Raw genomic sequence first — 18,185 nt, forward strand, 5'->3', positions numbered from 1 at the left:
CAAATTGTGTAATGTGTCAAAAACTCATAATCTCAATTAGTGAATTGTCAACTTCTTAAAAGCGATGGGTCCTAAGGCTAAAATAGTCCGAACATATTAACCCCAATTAATCATCGTCGCTTCAATCAAAAGTACCGATTTTTGAGATTTTGAAACAGAACACCGAAGTCTCTCAAAGACTCAAACTTTCAGTTACCCCATCTGTCTGCCTCGTAAGCTGCTCGCTTTCTAATGTTCTGTCTTCTGGGGGAATATATTTTTTAAGGAATCATCGGTATGTGTTATGTGTTGTTTGAATTGACAGAACCCAGATCTGGTTTCTTCTGAAATTCAATAAATTTGTGATTGTTGTTTCTGGGTTTTAGATTTTCTAGTGTTGTGGTTTTGGTGATCCGATTGCTAAATAGTACTTCAATTTCATAACTTGAATTGCTTGTAGCTCTTTGCGTTAATTCGAATAGCACATTTGTTTTCTGGGCTCTGTTTTGTTTACAAGATAGTAACTATGGTTGCTGCTGCTCTTGTGAATAGATTTGAGAGGTCCAAAGATGCAGAAACTGGCTGATTTCAAGCTTCCTCAGTTCTTCAATTATCCTCCATACTTCACGTATTCAGTCTCTCTTCTTCAAGTTTTTTTTTTTCTTCCTTTATCCTTCTTAAAAAGGATGTGGATTGAAGAAAAAGTCTGTTTCTTTTTCTTTTAGGTTGCAGCCTGTGAGGGACACTCGTGAGAAGCAGATACAGCTCTGGAAAGAGCTTATTTTGGATTACTGCAAATCCCAAAAGACTTTCTTGATTTGCGTTGAAGAGGATTTCCCACTCTTCTCAAACTCTGCCATTGATAGTATGGTTATCCATTGTGCCTTTTCACCTTATTACATTCGATTTATGTGTCTTGCCTTTGGCTGTTTAAAAATCTTAGATCCTTTCAGTTTTTAGGTTTTACAGTTAATCATGCAAGCTTTCTATGATATAAAGGGGAGTGCTTTAAAGCGTTAGTTTCATTTGGTTTTTAGGATCTCTAAGTCATGAAGCAAAGGAAACATTTCTCTCAGCCATTGTTGGAGAAGGTTAGATTCCGAGAGCATATTCAATCTGCTTGTGTTTATTTTGGTTTTATGAATTCATGTTCCGGTTTTTTTAAATCTCATTGTTTCATGTGAATGTGTCATTCGTTATCCATTTGATAGGGCGTGCTGAGTGGTTAGATAAAGGCCATAGGAAATGTCTGATTCTGTGGCACCGGATTCAAGATTGGGCAGATATTATTCTTCAGTTTGTGAGTCACATGTGAATTAATCTAAGATATATCAGGTTTTAGTTTTTTTTTTTTTGCACTCTTCTCTAATGTATCATCTCTATCAGGTGAGAGATAATGGATTAGAAGACAGTGTTATGACTGTTGAAGAGATTCGTTCAGGGACTGAATCACATGGAACAGGTATTCAACTCATTTCTTGTTTCCTCTAATATGATTTTGTTTGTGTCGCACAAACTGTGAAATTCGATGCTCTTTGATTGTTTCAGAACTTCAAGGGATAGATCGAACCATTCTAATGAGGGCCTTAAAGCTTCTAGAGAACAAGGGAAAGCTTGCATTGTTCAAGGGAACATCAGCAGATGATGAAGGTGTCAAGTTCTCTGTCTGATGCTACTCTGTATAAAACTTTTGGTAATAATTTCTGTTGGAAAATCTTACGAACCAAGGACAAAAAAATTGGAGAAACAACTCTTTTTGTATTCTGATAACACTCAATTCTCTAATCACACTTTTGGATTCTATAATATAAGAATAGTCTCTATACATAAAACGCTAGACGCAATGCGTGTTGAAAACTTCTCTGGTGAATAATCTCTACAAGTACTTGAACATAGTGCGGCCATCTGCACTAGGCTTCAATGCTTGCATACCCCTTTTCCTGAAGACCTTTTGATTCTGCAGTTTCTTGATTATCTGTCACAAAGGTAAACATATTTCTATTAGTTTTCAAACAAAAAAAATAGTTATGGATACAATGCAAGTAGTGATCATCTATCTGTTACTGCAGGACACTTACCTTTTCACGGGTGCTGGCTTCCTTTTGCTTCTTGACAGAAACTACGAGTTCTACATCAACTTTGCCTTGAGGACGGATCTTAACGTCCATCGACATTGCGTTTGGTATTTGCGTTCTTCCTCCTCCTGTCCATGTACCTAGCTTGGATTTTGGTTTCCTGCATGTTTTTATTGAACATAGATTTTTCAGATTACCAAAAAACACAAAAAAATTTTAAGCTGAGCTAAAAACAAAAGAGAAACTTACACATAAAGCTCAACATCTGTATCACAGATTATAGTTTTTCTTTCAGACACCTTACGAGTCTTGTTCTGTCTTCTTAATAGCATTTGCTGTTGCTCTTGACGTTCCTCCTTACTTAACATAGTATCATATCTTGTGCTATTATTATAAATGATACGGCCCTGCCAAAAAATCAAGACCAGAGGTGAGTAACAACGGAATCAAACCCCAAGAACTGTTTATAACAGAAAAGGATTTAGGGTTTATATATAGATAAGTACCCATTTGTTGATTAAATCATTAGCGAGTCTCCTGTTAGGTGTAGTTTCTTCATCTGACTTTGATAAAAACATTATGACCTGCAAGAAAACAGAAGAAGGAACATTAAACTCTACAAGGAAGAATCCTTTCTGCTATGATTTTTTGCTTAAGTTATTTTGATATTTTACCTTCCCTATACCGCTCTTGATAAACTGTTCTCTTCTACTGTCTTGATCTAGATCGATGCGCAACTGCAAAACAGATGAATAACAAAGGTGAGATATTTCTTAGCCAAATTATAATTTAGACCTTATTATAATGGAAGAGAAGAAGGTTCATACATCTTTGAGGATCTCCAAAATGGCAGTGCGGATGTTTATGTTCGGTAAGCTACCATCAGGAAGCGGCTCGAGCCAATTCTTTAAAAGATTAAGTACTCCATGATCTAAGAACTCAGCTTGAAGTGGTTTCCTGTGAAAGAGACAGAGAAAAATGTCAGAGATATATCACACGAAGATATAGAGTGCATTATAATCACTTAAAGGATTGATTAAAGAGTTGGATGAATCTTGTTTACTTTGAGAGAGCGTTAATGAGAAGAGGCAACTTCATGAGCTTATTAATGGCGGGCTTCCCTTCTCTGTTTTGAATTACATCGTCTTCTACCGCAATTTCAAGAGTTGCAATCACTTGTTCTACTTGCATAGCACTCTCTGACGCGTTTTTCTCGACCTTGCTCTTCTTTGGCCTAAGCTTGAACAAGTTTTTAATCTCATCGTTATCTTCTTTCCTTAGACGCTTCACTTCGTCTTTATCAACATCCTGTTAACAATAAAGACAGAAAAAAAATCAAACTTATGATCTCAAGAAAACAGAACAATGAGCCAAAAGATTTTAGACAAGAAAATAAACAAACCTTGGGGTTCTTGTCGTTCGTAATTGAATCCCACATCTCTTGAACCTCTGTGGAGTCATCCCTCTTCTTCCTCTTCTTATTCTTAGACTTGTCAAGAACAGACTCATCTTTCTTCCTCTGTCTCTTCTTCCCGACTTTGTCATTAACATCAGGTTCAATACAATCGTCAAGATCTTCTGCAACTCCGTCTCCTGCATCAGGAACAGAATTCGACTTTTTCTCTAATCTCCTCCTTGTAAATTTCGATTCCTCCTTCTCTTTAGGGTCCGTGAGAACATCTTCAAGTTCGTTCACCCATTCATCGTCAGAATGACTCAACGCTTGCATCCTGCGGGACAAAAGAAAGAACAATGAAATCGTTAAAACCCTAGATATTGTGATCAAGACCAAAATTTGTCGATGTTAACCATCGTGTTCATCAAACTTAAATGTAGTTGTGTCTACATGCATCGAATGAAAGTATTGATGATTAAACAAAAACCCTAATTCTTAGAACTGTACTCGCACATACGGAGACAAACAAAAAATCTGACGAACAAAAAATCTACAGAACCGCTTCAAGGATCCAAGAAACGAAACTTGTAAACCCTAATTCTTTGCATAAACCATAGAATTCATAGAGATAAAATAAGGAAGAAGAAGAAGAAGAAAGCATTACGTATCCTCTTCGTGACTCATCTTTAGTTTCGATCGCTTTGTTTCTGAGTTCAATTCGCAGAATGTTTAATTAGAACAAATAGCAATAGAGTTGGGTTGGCAGTGTTTATATGCATATATATATACACACTAAGCTAGGTTCGTGAAGTTCAAGCAACTGGATTAGTTTTGATGAACTGCTCTGATCTCGCCACGTCAGCAAAACCGCGGAGAGTTTTCCAAAAACTGGAAAAGGAAATAAAGGGAAAGTGGATATTTTCCATATTCCATCTTTTTACTCCAACAAAGATATTAATTTAAACAAAACAAAATATTTTGTTTATTGAGTAGCAGCTAACACAGTACTAAATGTACCTATAGAATCTTTAATGTTATCAAATTTACAGAGAGAATGATGGCAAGTACAAGTTAAATTCCAACAAAAGTATATACTATTAGTTGTTTTTTATATAAAAATTGTAGTGAACTTTAATCAATAATTACTTATTTTGAAACTAATAAATTTGAAATCTAAGAACTTTGACATCTTCGATAACTACATTGTTATCTCCATCCTAATACAAATATACAAATCATGAAAACTATGAATAAATTCATTTTTAGAAGAAGAAAAAAACTATATAATTTATAAATCTTAATTATCTGAAATTGTTTGTTTAGCAAATATGAGATATATATGAGACCTTTACTCAAATTATCTACTGTATAGAAATACATATGGATCAAATTTTGAATTCACTTATCTTATCAATCTTATCAATTTGTTGTCCTGTCAATTATAAATTAAAATATTTTCTATCAATAAAAATTCTTGAGCTCAAATATATCCATTCAAACTTTTGAGTATAAATCTATATAAATACTACACATACTTTATTAAGTGATATACAACATATATATGGTTGAAGATAATGTTTTTTTTGTTATATCTATTTGCGCGGGATTTTAGTTTATGATTTTTATCAATTAGAATCATTGAATATAAATATAATTAATCATTTTAAGTTTAGAAGTTAAATCCGTATAATTTTAAACGCCATACTAATTTTACTAATCTATTGTAACATTCGTGAACCGAAATCCTGGTTTGGGAGGTGCATCGATCGATGCAAGGTTGGTTTTCGCGAGGCAACTTAAGTTAAACGTGTGCTTGGCTGCGTTTTGGGGTTAGGAAAACCTTTAAGTCGAGTTAAAAAGGAGTTTGTGTCGTCACTGAGTCGAGTTTAGCCGTTTTTAGAGAGAAAAGAAAGTGAGAAGTTGTTCTTGAGGATTTTGGGAGATTTGTGGCTGTTCTTGGGAAGATCTATAGTTGGGATCGTTGTAGGAGCTTGCTAGGAGTGTAGATTCGTCAGTTTAAATTCAGAATCTTTTTTGGAAAAGGTGAGTGCATGACCATGGCTTATCTAAGCTTGAGATTTCTCTGATTTTTGTGTTTATGTATTATGTGGTTGATTCCTTGGCTTGTTAGAATGTTTATGAGTCACTTGGAGCTTTGTGAGGCCTCTTTGTGGCAGAGGATCATGTTTTGATGGTTTTATGAACGAAGATATGATGAGGAGCTTCAGGGAAAACGATGCTCGGCATGTGCGTCCAACGATGCACTATGTGCATCGGTCGATACAATGCGAGGACGGCGCGATTTGACCTAGGAGCATCGGTCGATGCCATGTGGAGGTGTCGATCGATGCAATTAGAGATTTTGTGAAATGTCGAGCATGCATCGGTCGATGCAGTGTTGGTGTCGGTCAATGCAGATGAGTTTTGTCTCGGTCGATGCAATCCCAGTTGGTGTCGGTCGATGCAGTTGTCCTGGTTTGTTTGTTGATTGTTGTTTGTTGGTTAGAGTAATCTCAATTGCTTGTGTGTATAGCCCAGTAGATGGGAGGATTGTTTCACTGAGTGTTTATAACAATACTCATGCATCTCAATTTGTGTTTGTGGTGCAAGTAAAGGCAAAGTGTGATCGTGAATCTAGGCGATGAAGAGGATGATGTTCTAGTGGCTCGTTGATGTGTTGTCTGGCTTCTGTTAAGTTGCTAGAGATGAGTCAGTAAAACATTGCTAGGTTGCTGGTTTTATATTTTATGTTTTATGACTTGGTTGAATTATCACTATTATTGGTTGTTGGTTAATGATATCTTTTAGTTATTTCCGCTGTTTGGTTGGATTGTGGTTAGGTGGTTAGTGAGTATAGGATTAATAGATTATTATTATTATAATATTAAAAACGGGTCGGATCGTTTCATCTATATATAATATATGTCTAGTGTTGCAATAATGTTTTTCTGGAAAATCAATAATATATCACGTATTAACAAAAAATGACCTAAGAAGTTCACTGGAAGAATAAACAATATTGTCGACAATTTTCTGACATTTTATCCCTAGAAGAGTTCATTCCATATTCATACCCATTAAAACATCTTTGAAAAAAAATTATCGTCAAATGTCGATCGTTGACCTAATTATAAAGATCATTTAAACATACCAATATCCCACATTATATGCAAATATACAAAGTTTTATGAATATTTTTAGTGTTATCGCTACAACGGAGTTGTCTAAGGCATCACCTGCCATAATATATAGAATTTCTGACCAAGTCAAGAATCCTTAGATAGTGAAACGATTGAATCCGACAATGAATATTCGTTCACTAATCCAAATTACATATTTGTCTAAAACCTTATATGCTATTTTCATATGTTAATTTTGTGATGCAACTTCAGCTTCGTCTTACTTTAAATATGTTGTTTCTGCCAATGTTTTTGGTTAAAAGTATTTGATAAAATTGATGAAATCTCAAGCTTATTTTATATTTTATATTTTTATCATGTTATAGAATTGTAGCTCCATTTAATAATATGTCTTCTCAGATATGCTATTCAAATCATATGTCACTTTTTTATAACGACTTACATATCATTTTTTAAATATTTTGTGATCATTGTTTTTTGTTTTTTTAGATGGATTATTTTTGGAAATTTGTTAGAAATACCCTTTTTGATATACCCCTATTCAAAAATACCCTTTTTTTGGCCATTTTCATTTTTGGCCTCCTTTAATTTTTAATGATCATTTTAACCTTACATCAAAATTAACTTAATCAATAAAATGAAAAATAAAATTTTCCCACCACAAAAATTTCCGACATATTTTCTCGCCAAAAAATTTTTGAAAAAACTTTCCCGCCAAAAAAAAATACAAGGCTTTTATAAGATTTTTAAAAGGTTTCCAACCTTGTAAAAGCGTTTACAAGACTTTTATAAGGTTTTTAAAAGGTTTCCAACCTTGTAAATGCGTTTACAAGGTTTTTAAAATATTTTTAAAAGCGTTTACAAATTTTTAAAAAGCTTTTTATAAGATATAAAATTCAACTTTTTTGGCGGGAAAATCCAAATTCGTAATTTTGGCAGAAACTTTTTTCATTTTTTTAGGGGAAATTTTTTTTTTTTTTTGGCGGAAATTTTTTTATTTTTTTGCCGGAATTTTTTTTAATTTTGATGACTGCACATTTTTGTTATCACTCAATGAAAAGGTAAATTGGTCATTTTGTACATAAAGAGGAATGATTTTAAAAATGGTCAACATGGAGGAGTATTTAAAAAAAGATGCATGAAAAAGGGGTATTTTTTAGAATGCCCTAATATTTTTTGAAGAATTTTTCTTTGTAGTTTTCCCCGGAAAAAAAGTGTGACCCTTACAATGTCTTCGTTTTAGATCAAAACTTTTAAGTTGAGTTGAGTAATTAATCTTTTATTTTTCTATAAGTGAATAAATCTTAGTAGTATATATTTCTTAGAAACTAATGTTTCATTTCACTATTATTTTTATGTTAAATTTTTTATAAATATAATTACATTAAAATCTAACTTCTATTCTAAAACTCATTAACACATTCTAAATTTTGGAATATTATTATTTTTTGGTTAAAATTTGAATAATAACATTATTACTAAAATAAATTCATAGTATTATTATTACTATTTTAAAATATTTATTTATTTTACTTAATTCATTTTTATATAGTTATTATTTTTATTATTTACTAAAAGAATTTTCTATTATTTTTACTATTTTTCAGTTTTAATTAATTTGTTTTTTTTTACTATTATTAATTATAAATAATAATTACTCGATGAATGAATATTTAAAATAATATTTTTAATGTAAAAAATATATATAACATTGCCTAAGTGGATGTTGATATGGAGAAAGGAAATTAAAGAAAAATTAACTTTATATATATATATATATATAATACCCTATGCCGTAGATATATGGTATCCTATAATTTCTTATTATTATCTACTTAAATCTAAATAATAAACTCAAATGGCAATTCCATAGATAACTCAAATGGCAATTCCATAGAGTCGCTTTTTGACAATTTTTAACAAAGGATAGAAGCTAAAAAATTAGACCATTCCATGGTCTTCTCTCCCACTTTGACGCATCTTTAGAAAACATAAAAACAAGAGCAACGATCTTAGACCAGACAAAAGAGAAAATAAACCGATTTTTCTCTTCTTCTTCTTCTTTTTTTTTTTTTTCTTTTTTTCTAGATTTGGTAATATTAAAAAAAAAGTTATGAGAGATTCAATCTATTTCCTATGGATAGAGAATCGAATATTAGTGGTAATAATTACGATGGTAATGATCGTATCATGTAGATGTGTTTTGGGATTGGAGAACATAAATCCGATATTCTTCGATGAAGGTCTTTCTCATTTGTTTGGAGAAAGTAATCTCATCCGATCTCCTGATGATCGTAGCGTTCGATTACTCCTCGACAAATACACTGGTACCTTTTTCTTGTCTTTGAATCATAATTCTATAAAAAAAAATATTACGACGATTTCTTGAATGTTTAGGCTTATGATAGTGGATATGTATGTAACATGCTTCTGCGATTATAATACCGTGTTTCACCAAACATGAAATTTTGCAAAATCTTGATTTATATTCGTAAGTTGGACGATAAAATAGTGAACTTTCGCATCCCCATCGATCTTCAGTTATTGTTAAGTTTCTTTTGCATTTTCATAAGCTATTTCATTTTCTGCGGTTGTATATATATCTAGTAGCGACCACTAATCAAATCGTTGCTTTTTAACTATATGTTTAATACACGATGATAAAATGAATTTGATTAGGGTCTGGATTTATCTCTTCAAGCATGTATCAGCATGGATTTTTCAGTTCGTTGATAAAGTTGCCTGGAGCTTATACGGCTGATATCGTCGTCGCCTTCTATGTAAATCACTAATTTTCTCAATTGTTTTTTATCATACAAATTTTAAAAATAAATTAATAATATCAAAAGACTGAATGAGTTAATTAATGTGTGAAAATTGTAAATGAGATTTATGCAGACATCAAACGGCGATGTGTTTGTGAAGAACCATGATGAACTAGACATAGAGTTTTTAGGGAATCTAGAAGGGAAGCCGTGGCGATTTCAAACGAATATGTATGGGAACGGTAGCACAAACCGCGGCCGGGAAGAACGCTACCGTCTTTGGTTTGATCCCTCCAAGGAGTTTCACCGTTATAGCATACTTTGGACCCCTACCAAAATAATGTTAGTTTTCTCTTTTTCTTCTTCTTTTTTTTTTCATTCATTTAATATAAAAAGGGTGATAGACATTAGATGACAATAAGGTTTTCAAGATTATCATGAGAATAAAAATGGTACTTTTGGATTGTTTTTAAAGTAAATAATTAAAACCATAATTAGTTAGGTGATCTCTAAGGACTTTTGTCCGATTATGTGTAAGATGGTGTATGTATGGGGTTAATAGTGTTTTGATAGTGAGCATGAAATAACTATTTCAAATAAACTAAGTGGTTGTTATTTAGTACTCCATACATTTAGTTTAGTCAACGCCAAAATTTGACACGGCAAACACATATTTCATTTCACCATTGATTTGGTCTCATTTATACGCATTTAACGATGTACAATTTGGATTAAATGTAATAACCAAATTTGTTACAATTATTCAATCTTCTTGAAGTTAAGATTGAAGACTCATGAATAAAACTAGCTTTAGCCCCATGTATATATGGAATATATATAACCCTTACTATGATTATATGTAATTATAGTTACAAAAAGATAAAGCTACGAAATGTGTACGTTGGTTAATTTGTTATTTGCAGATTTTGGGTAGATGATGTACCAATAAGAGAAATCATAAGAAAAGAAAAAATGGAAGGAGACTATCCACAGAAGCCAATGTCTCTCTACGCCACCATTTGGGACGCCTCAAGCTGGGCTACTTCCGGTGGAAAATTCGGAGTCGACTACACATTTTCACCCTTTGTCTCTGAATTCAAAGATATTGCCCTAGACGGTTGTAATGTCTCCGACTCACTCCCCACCGTCACTGGAGAAAACAACAACATAGGTTATGATCACATCAACTGCTCTGTCTCCGACAAGTTTCTCATGACCAACGACTACTCAACCATTAGTCCTAAACAAGCAGCTTCAATGAGACGGTTCCGAGAACGTTATATGTATTATTCGTATTGTTACGACACCATTCGATACTCGGTGCCTCCCCCAGAGTGTGTTATTGTGACGGCTGAGAAGAACCGGTTTAGGGATACTGGACGGTTAAAGTTTGGTGGTAGTCATCCTAAGGTGCATAAAGCACGGAAGAAACGGCGACGGAATCGGTCCACGCCGGTATCGGTTGTATCAGCTGATCTATAGCATTTAAGTTAGTTGAGTTCATTGCGGCTGACTATGTGATATACATCTATATCGTATGTTTACAGAAAACGAGAAGATAAAATGATATGTGATATGCCCATTGCAACTTAACCTTTTTTAAGTATTTCAAATGCTTTTAAGAATAGAAACTAAATAACAATAAGAAGAAAGTTACTTCTCCATTTCTTTTTTAAAGGATGTGAGAGTATTTAATTAGCAATGTAAAAGATTAATTATAATTAGGTAAATTTAAGCAAAATTTGAAATCAGAATACGATAGCAAAAGGGGTATTTTCTATTTAAAAACAAGAAATTAAAACATTATCCAGACGTAATGTAAACGTAACCCGAAAACACATAGCTCAGCAATCCGACTATATTGGTAAAGCTGAGATGGCTATGAACTTTTTCGGTATGTGAATGTCTCCATACAAAATGAAATCTAACCTATTTATAACTTGTTGACAAAACAAACTGACGTAAAACTACAAAAAAAATATGTAGCAAAATAAAACTATTTTTTAACATGTGACCAAAAAAATAAAACTATACGTGGAAGAAAATAATTCTGATGTGTAACTTTCTCTGTTCCATATGCATATTATTATTAAACACTACGATTACTGGCTAACTAATCTGGTGATCAGTAATGAAATTGTCAACAAAAACACTTTGTTTAGGCAAGTCTCAAACTTAATAAGATGACATGTAACATTCCTTAATATAAAGCAAGGTTACATGTTGATTAGATTAATAATGTATACAAATTTGGATCGAAGTTTATAAGGTATCAATTTGTTTTATTTACCCGAAATTTCCAAGGTATCTCTCCCTTGGTTCAGGTCAGAATAGCATTTACGCTTTTTTACGGCTCACGTTAGCAAAGCAAATTGGCAAATTGCAGAATCCCATGAATGTAGAGTGTGGACCAAACACAAAATTTACAATCCAAGAAACCAATTACGTCTCAAGCAAACCCATAACTCAGTTTTAAACATAAGATTTTATTCTTATGGTTTTTCCACTTCTCAAGAAACCTAACAATAATTTATATAAAATAATTTCATATCTAAGTTAACCGGAAATTTAACATTTTACCTGATAATTTATGGGAAAATATATTCGTAGTAAAAAACTTGTTTCTTCACCAAATATAACAAATCGTGGTACATTGGTTCGTTTCAACGCTATGCTATACGTGTAAAACATGATACCTTAATTGGTTCGTTTCAAAGCTAATATTACATTACATCCAAATGATGAAAAATGACGTAAACCGAACCCAAATATATCAAACTAAACCGGACCGATTCTCATTTTTTATATATATTTCAAGATCAACTAAACTTCCAAAAAACCGGTCATCCTAAGAACGGAGTTACGATGTCGACGCAAGTCTCTTCCCTTAAGACTACAAAACGAAAACGCCATTTGCGTCTCCGTTCTACGTTTTCCCATTATGATATGAGGCGGAGTCATCTCTCCATCCTCTTCCACCTCTTCCGTACACCGGAAATTAGTTCTTGACGGAATTCTCACCGGAGATGAAATTTTCTCCGTTGCCGTCGTCTTTCCTTTCTTGTTTTCGTTGTTGCTAGTACTATTGATGTCTCTCTTCTTCGTGAAATACTCATCGGAAAAAATAACCTCGGATTCTTGAAATTCGTCTGACATTGAAAGATCAAGAAAATGTTTTTTTTTTTGCCAAGAAAGTGAGGGGAAATTTTTGGATATATGATTTGATTGAAGATTGCGGTAGAAAAAAATAGAAGACACAAACAATTGGAACTTATATAGAAGGAGACATCGCAAAAAAGAGAATCTCATGTTTTACACGTATATATACAAATATGACGATTACATATGTGTATGTAAACGTGTAAGTATTAACTACTAATATATTTTGTTACATCACATGACCTCATCGTTGAAGGTGTTTGAGTGACGTCAAGGGATTCGATCTCATGATTAATTAATCATTAAGGATTATCTACTTATTCATCCTTTTGCAATAATGTAGTTGCGTCTGAGTCCGTAATTAGTAACATGTAGTATAATTCTTTTTAATTCAAAATTCCCTATATACACAATTAATGATGGACGCTATACTAAACGCAAGCTCCGCGACTAAACTGTTCAACGCTATATAGAATCGTATGATCACAAAAAACTTGAAAGTCACACGTGTCCAGGTCGAACTAGCTTAACGTCAGCCAAAGTTAACGTCACAAAGCTTCCGACTAGCGTGTGCCGGTGCCACGTGTCTACGTTATCTTAAAACTGCCGTCGTTCTCCTTCGTGCGCGTTTACGTGGTGGCGTTAGTTAACGGCTGATCATTAAGTTGTTGCTTTCGGAGAAGAAAAAAAAGGGAAAGATTGAGTTCCCATGGTTAAAAAAACCCTTGCAAGATTGGTTTCTCCATTGCTTCCATTATTAGTTTTGTAATGTCTAACCTCTTCGGGAGTTTGTTTTGTCCAAAACACTCTTACTTTTAAGAATTAACAAACTAAAAAAGAATACAACTAAGTAGGAAAGAACCATTGATGTTTATTTTAACATTTTTGTTGGATGAGTGATTCCAAGGAAATAAAATTTGTTGTAAATACCATCTCTATTATATCTTGTTGACAAACAAGTCTATCCGTGAGTTTTGTCGAAAAAGCAAAGTTTTTATTTATTTATTATTATTATTATTATTGAAAGACAATTATTTACGAGAAAGACATGCCTTGAGGAGTACATTTAACAAAAAAAGGGTTATTGAAAGTGATCGACTCATCCGATCCACCTATCATATAGTTAGAATTCTCAATTAAGTTGTTGAATTTTACAATATGATTATTGGGATTTCAAGTAAATTTTACTAGGGTATTGTTTTTTTTTCTTCTACTTCTATATTATATTTTCATTTTGATTTCGTAGAAACTAAGCTTTAAAAAAAGTTTGTAAAATGATTCAAAATAAGCGAAACAATATGACGAATGCGAAGTATAAAAGTAATATAAATCGAAACGGTTATTCAAAAGATGAAAAGAGTATTCTAATTCTCAAACTATATCTATAAATTAGTTCTTTTTTTACATTTTAGATGACTTGAACAGCTTGTTTTTGAGATTAAAAAATTACCCAAATTGGAGAAGCATATTTAATATTTGGGTAAGTGTCGTGAAGATGCAAACTGTTTTCTTAAGTACATTTGGCTTTAGAATAGAACAAAAAAATTTGTATCAATAATGATGTGTGGTGTTTCTATATATGTGTTCAACGCAAAACAGATGGGATAAATACATCATCGCTTCATACATTAATTTGATATAGTTCAATGTTGAAACAATTCGGCCTTAATTAAGATCTAGTTCAGTGTTGGAACAATTCGGTGAAAATTGAAAATTCGTGCATGTCCTAGACATTCAATTGAAGAGTGACAATGAAAATGGACAAAGAGGTAGACAGATAGAGTCGAATGAATTGGACATTGTACGAATCGGGGTAATCATAGATGCATAGTCTTATGCTAAAAGACAATGACTTAGCCAAATTTTTGGACACCTTTGGACAAGTGTGGTTCCTACTTATTCCTACTTCCTACTCCTGTAGTGGTCCTTCCAAAAAAAAAATAACTTCTATGTACATATAGTTTTCGCATGCATATGTATATCTTGTTCCATGTCTTCTTTTCTTTTGTAAAAGGGTTTTTCTTGTTCCATGTCCCTTACTATATTTTCGTTCTCAAATAGTCATACTTTTAAAACCTTCTCTATATATACATTATACATAGATTAAGTAATTATCCTGCATAGAGAGGTCTTTGTACATACTTAAATAACTTTATAGTAACATTACTATCATAAATATGTTTTTGAAGAAATTTAAAATCATCTCATCGTTTCAAAAACTCAAAAAAAAAATAATCATGCCAAACATGGTGTGTATTCTAACAAAATATACTAAAAACTCACGTCACAAAGTTATCATTAATACTAATTAAACCGTTATATTTCTATCATATCATTATACCATATTATCTCTTATCGTGCTATACTACTGTTTCTAACTATACTCGGTTTTTCCTACATCTCTTAAAGTTATAACTAATTATAACATGCATGAGTCATAGGGACAGTCCTCAAGGAAACTTGATTAAATTCAAATGAGTTTAGAGGAAATTAAGAAAGACATTTAATTGGGCGTGAGAGGTGGAAATAGAGATAAGGTGTTCATTTTCTTGATTAGTCCAATATCAATTTGTATGGGACCTTCTTAATGACATCGTCGTTAGTTTTTTCTTCTTCTTAAAAAAAACATTTATCAATGAATTAATTCAAGTTTTTTCACATGAAAATTCACGTTTTCTTTGCTAATAATCGGAAGAAACTAGAAAGTTTGAAATGGTTTACAAAAAATTTATAGTATAATAATCAAGTATTGATAACCTAATCAATTATAAAACATAACTTGGAAATTTAACTTCAAAACCTTAGTGATAATGGTTGACTGATAGTTTTCTATTAATTTAGACAATAAATCAACCTAGCTAGCACAATAATAATAATAATCAATTCATCACACCATCAAATAAAAATTAACAAAAATTCATAGATTGGTTATTGACTCAAAATAAATATCAAAAAATAAAATATTTTAATTTAGTTGAACGAATTAATTGTCGGCCCTTACTAGCATAAAATGAAAAAGAACAATTGTGTTGCAAAACATATAAAAACTTGTAATTAGTTGGAAAAATTGGAGAACTACAACATTTTGGTATCTTAGAACAATCCGTATTAAAAGTCAAAATTGACTACATTTTATGAGATTGATGTTATTAACTCTCCATGAGAAATGATGAAATATTTCTTTTTATTATTGTTATATATCTTCCTCCTACTTGATAGAATTTGAGATCTTTCACACAAAAAGAACCATATCCTCTATTTGATCTTTGGTATGTAATCCTCCGGGAGACTCCTCAGCTAAAATTTGAGCTTCCCTCGTTAGAATTAAAACTACTATATACAATTTAATGCATTGAAAAGTTATGCTACTTTTTTAACCAACAAAAAAAACACAAGTGTGGCCGGATTTCAAGAACTCATTTGTCTTTGTTGGGCTGGATTTGTTTCAATAGGGCCCATGTTTAGGTTAGAAGGTCCATTATATTCACGTTCTACTAGTCATCACTAACCAGGTTGAATTAAAACCGAAACCAAAATTGCCTCGGTTTACTAAAATCATCCCTAAATCGATTCTCTTCTCTCTTCAACTTAGCTCAATCGATCATCAACATCACTTGTAATCTCTCTCACTCATCGATTCCCTGAATGCGTTTTTGTTATTGCTTCATCGTATCAGCTTCAGTTAGTTATTCTCTGGCTCAAGTAAAGGTTCCACCTTTTCTTTTGTTTTCTTATCTTGAAACAACTCCAATTTCAGAAATTTCTCATTTCGCAAATTTCAATTACAGTTCTTCAGAGCCCAGATTGTGTTGCTGTAAGTGACAGTAATGTTTCTCTGTAACTTCAATCCAACTCAAGGAATATTTCCATTGCAAGGGTTATCAGTGAGTTATCCCTTTTTGTTTTCTCCATCAGTGAGTTATATCTTATTTACTTCTTTAAGATGTGAAAACAAAAAAGTCTTCAAATTGCAGAAATCTCAGGAACTTGGATGCTTTTCATTGCTTGGATTTTCAAGTTGTGGAACTTACTCCACGTTGGAGGCGAAAAGGTTTGGTTTTTGTATCAGGGCAAAGGTAATAACATGTTTGTTTCTGGTTAGAATCTATCTTATACTGGTTCTTTAGATTTTTAAAAACTTGGTTCCTTGTGATTCCTGTGAAATGAACCTCAACATGTCATAATGGTGGACTTGTTTTTCAAGTTCTTAGAGAAGCAAGCTGGGAAATTGGACATAGGTTATGGAGCTACTGTGGAGAGGTTTGTTTGGTTCCATATCTTTGACATTGTTTGTTCTGAACTTCCGAGTGATTCATCAGTAAGTATTTGTGTTGATATTGTAGGAAAGAAGTGAAGAAGGTGGGGAAAAATGAGCATCATTTGTGGAAGAAGAATGACTCTGCTGGATCTGGACAGAAAGCACTAAATCTTGTCCGAATGGTTAGTGAGAAAAAAAGTCGTGTTAAAACGTATGTTTTCTGGATTCTATGGAATAGAAAGAATATCAAACGTACATGTTGATTGGTGGTAACTCTCAACTTGCAGCTCTCCGGACTCCCAAACGAAAAAGAGGCTGTTTATGGAGCTTTGAACAAATGGGTAGCTTGGGAGGTTGAATTTCCCATTATTGCTGCAGCTAAGGCTTTGCAAATCTTAAGGAAGAGAAGCCAATGGCATCGTGTGATTCAAGTACGACTTTCTTTATGTCGAGTGTCATTTTTTTGCTAAATATGGTAGTCATCAGTTGATTGGGTTTAGTGACAAACTCAGGTGGCTAAGTGGATGTTAAGCAAAGGGCAAGGTGCTACAATGGGAACATATGATACCCTCTTATTGGCATTTGATATGGACGAAAGAGCTGATGAGGCAGAATCGTTATGGAACATGATTCTGCATACGCATACACGTTCCATCCCAAGACGCTTGTTTGCTAGGATGATTGCTTTGTATTCTCACCATGATCTTCACAATAAGGTTATCGAGGTAAAACAAGGTTCTTTCTTTCCTCGAGGATTGATCTTGGCGTTACACTTTAGATACTCCTCGAAATAGTATGACTTGGGTGTAACATACATTTGCTTTGTTTTTTGTCTTTTAGGTATTTGCAGATATGGAGGAGCTGAAGGTGAGGCCAGACGAAGATACAGCGAGAAGAGTGGCACGAGCCTTCAGGGAACTCGGCCAAGAAGAAAATCGAAAACTGATTCTTAGGAGGTACCTCTCTGAATTCAAATACATCTACTTCAATGGTGAAAGGGTTAGAGTCAAAAGATATTCATCTGAAGAAGGTTGATTTCATTCTCATGCACACACATGTATAGAAAGTTACCCCCAAGTTTTTACTCTTGATTGTAATATTTAGACTGTGAATTCATTAAGATGATGGTAAAAAGAATCTCCATTAAATAATCTTTATCTTATTTTCTTGGTAGAACAAACCGACATTCATGCTTTATAGTGTTCATAATTCCTTGCATGTGGTTGGTGTACTGATGTAGATATGATAATTTTTTCTGTCTCTTCATTTTTTTTTGTAATGTTTCTTTATTTTGATAAAGAATCCAGCATGGCTGCTTTAACTTATTTGCTCTGTCAGAGAACCCCACAAGATCATGCTTCAAATTTATGAGTCACTGACTTCAAACCTCAAAGTCACATTATAACAACAATT

The 18,185-nt window shown here is 32.9% G+C and overlaps 5 protein-coding genes across 14 annotated transcripts; 3 read left to right on the forward strand and 2 right to left on the reverse strand.

The window, feature by feature from the left end:
• Window positions 1–84: 84 nt before the first annotated feature.
• On the forward strand, window positions 85–1,785 carry LOC109124846 (vacuolar protein sorting-associated protein 25). 2 transcript variants are annotated; one of them, XM_010441478.3, is made up of 7 exons: window positions 85–274; window positions 532–607; window positions 705–844; window positions 1,017–1,070; window positions 1,191–1,279; window positions 1,366–1,441; window positions 1,528–1,785. In XM_010441478.3, exons 2-7 carry the CDS (start codon window positions 549–551, stop codon window positions 1,647–1,649), a joined length of 540 nt encoding a protein of 179 aa, XP_010439780.1. In that variant the 5' UTR covers window positions 85–274; window positions 532–548; the 3' UTR covers window positions 1,650–1,785. The 2 variants fall into 2 exon arrangements, with proteins under 2 accessions (XP_010439780.1, XP_010439781.1); XM_010441479.3 differs by having other exon boundaries at window positions 90–212.
• A 31-nt stretch (window positions 1,786–1,816) lies between these two features.
• Window positions 1,817–4,206, reverse strand: LOC104727925 (protein IWS1 homolog 2-like). Its single transcript, XM_019231849.2, has 9 exons — window positions 4,115–4,206; window positions 3,457–3,784; window positions 3,118–3,362; window positions 2,882–3,011; window positions 2,729–2,791; window positions 2,561–2,638; window positions 2,304–2,461; window positions 2,058–2,214; window positions 1,817–1,954 (listed from the first exon to the last, which is right to left on the reverse strand). The coding sequence occupies exons 1-9, from the start codon at window positions 4,132–4,134 to the stop codon at window positions 1,856–1,858; spliced, it is 1,278 nt and encodes a 425-aa protein (XP_019087394.1). The 5' UTR covers window positions 4,135–4,206; the 3' UTR covers window positions 1,817–1,855.
• Window positions 4,207–8,518: 4,312 nt separating this feature from the next.
• On the forward strand, window positions 8,519–10,961 carry LOC104723163 (putative xyloglucan endotransglucosylase/hydrolase protein 29). 2 transcript variants are annotated; one of them, XM_010441480.2, is made up of 4 exons: window positions 8,519–8,917; window positions 9,270–9,370; window positions 9,489–9,697; window positions 10,279–10,961. In XM_010441480.2, the coding sequence occupies exons 1-4, from the start codon at window positions 8,704–8,706 to the stop codon at window positions 10,835–10,837; spliced, it is 1,083 nt and encodes a 360-aa protein (XP_010439782.1). In that variant the 5' UTR covers window positions 8,519–8,703; the 3' UTR covers window positions 10,838–10,961. The 2 variants fall into 2 exon arrangements, with proteins under 2 accessions (XP_010439782.1, XP_019087815.1); XM_019232270.2 differs by lacking the exon at window positions 9,270–9,370 and having other exon boundaries at window positions 8,698–8,917.
• Window positions 10,962–11,958: 997 nt separating this feature from the next.
• On the reverse strand, window positions 11,959–12,641 carry LOC104727926 (protein S40-3-like). The gene has a single exon (XM_010446981.3). It carries the CDS (start codon window positions 12,509–12,511, stop codon window positions 12,179–12,181), a length of 333 nt encoding a protein of 110 aa, XP_010445283.2. The 5' UTR covers window positions 12,512–12,641; the 3' UTR covers window positions 11,959–12,178.
• A 3,379-nt stretch (window positions 12,642–16,020) lies between these two features.
• Window positions 16,021–17,952, forward strand: LOC104723164 (pentatricopeptide repeat-containing protein At4g18975, chloroplastic). 8 transcript variants are annotated; one of them, XM_010441481.2, is made up of 8 exons: window positions 16,021–16,216; window positions 16,303–16,398; window positions 16,489–16,590; window positions 16,719–16,774; window positions 16,858–16,954; window positions 17,060–17,203; window positions 17,285–17,497; window positions 17,613–17,952. In XM_010441481.2, the coding sequence occupies exons 2-8, from the start codon at window positions 16,342–16,344 to the stop codon at window positions 17,805–17,807; spliced, it is 864 nt and encodes a 287-aa protein (XP_010439783.1). In that variant the 5' UTR covers window positions 16,021–16,216; window positions 16,303–16,341; the 3' UTR covers window positions 17,808–17,952. The 8 variants fall into 8 exon arrangements, 7 of the variants coding, with proteins under 7 accessions (XP_010439783.1, XP_010439785.1, XP_010439784.1 ...); XM_010441483.2 differs by having other exon boundaries at window positions 16,726–16,774; XR_015571822.1 differs by having other exon boundaries at window positions 16,025–16,216; window positions 17,273–17,497.
• Window positions 17,953–18,185: the final 233 nt, after the last annotated feature.

This window comes from Camelina sativa, chromosome 11 (assembly GCF_030686135.1).
Source record: "Camelina sativa cultivar CO46 ecotype springtype chromosome 11, ASM3068613v1".
NCBI lineage: Eukaryota > Viridiplantae > Streptophyta > Magnoliopsida > Brassicales > Brassicaceae > Camelina > Camelina sativa.

Excerpts from the sequence above, each read along its gene's own strand:
- LOC104723164 (XM_010441481.2), top strand. The coding sequence starts at position 16,342 with ATGTTTCTCTGTAACTTCAATCCAACTCAAGGAATATTTCCATTGCAA. Across the intron at positions 16,775-16,857 it reads TATGGAGCTACTGTGGAGAG|GAAAGAAGTGAAGAAGGTGG; the intron begins GTTTGTTTGGTT and ends TTGATATTGTAG. Across the intron at positions 16,955-17,059 it reads CACTAAATCTTGTCCGAATG|CTCTCCGGACTCCCAAACGA; the intron begins GTTAGTGAGAAA and ends CTCAACTTGCAG.
- LOC104727926 (XM_010446981.3), bottom strand. The coding sequence starts at position 12,511 with ATGTCAGACGAATTTCAAGAATCCGAGGTTATTTTTTCCGATGAGTAT.
- LOC104723163 (XM_010441480.2), top strand. The coding sequence starts at position 8,704 with ATGAGAGATTCAATCTATTTCCTATGGATAGAGAATCGAATATTAGTG. Across the intron at positions 8,918-9,269 it reads ACTCCTCGACAAATACACTG|GGTCTGGATTTATCTCTTCA; the intron begins GTACCTTTTTCT and ends GAATTTGATTAG. Across the intron at positions 9,371-9,488 it reads ATATCGTCGTCGCCTTCTAT|ACATCAAACGGCGATGTGTT; the intron begins GTAAATCACTAA and ends AGATTTATGCAG.
- LOC109124846 (XM_010441478.3), top strand. The coding sequence starts at position 549 with ATGCAGAAACTGGCTGATTTCAAGCTTCCTCAGTTCTTCAATTATCCT. Across the intron at positions 608-704 it reads AATTATCCTCCATACTTCAC|GTTGCAGCCTGTGAGGGACA; the intron begins GTATTCAGTCTC and ends TTTTTCTTTTAG. Across the intron at positions 1,442-1,527 it reads GACTGAATCACATGGAACAG|AACTTCAAGGGATAGATCGA; the intron begins GTATTCAACTCA and ends TGATTGTTTCAG.
- LOC104727925 (XM_019231849.2), bottom strand. The coding sequence starts at position 4,134 with ATGAGTCACGAAGAGGATAC. Across the intron at positions 2,639-2,728 it reads TCAAGAGCGGTATAGGGAAG|GTCATAATGTTTTTATCAAA; the intron begins GTAAAATATCAA and ends GTTTTCTTGCAG. Across the intron at positions 2,215-2,303 it reads ACAGATGTTGAGCTTTATGT|GAAACCAAAATCCAAGCTAG; the intron begins GTAAGTTTCTCT and ends AAAAACATGCAG.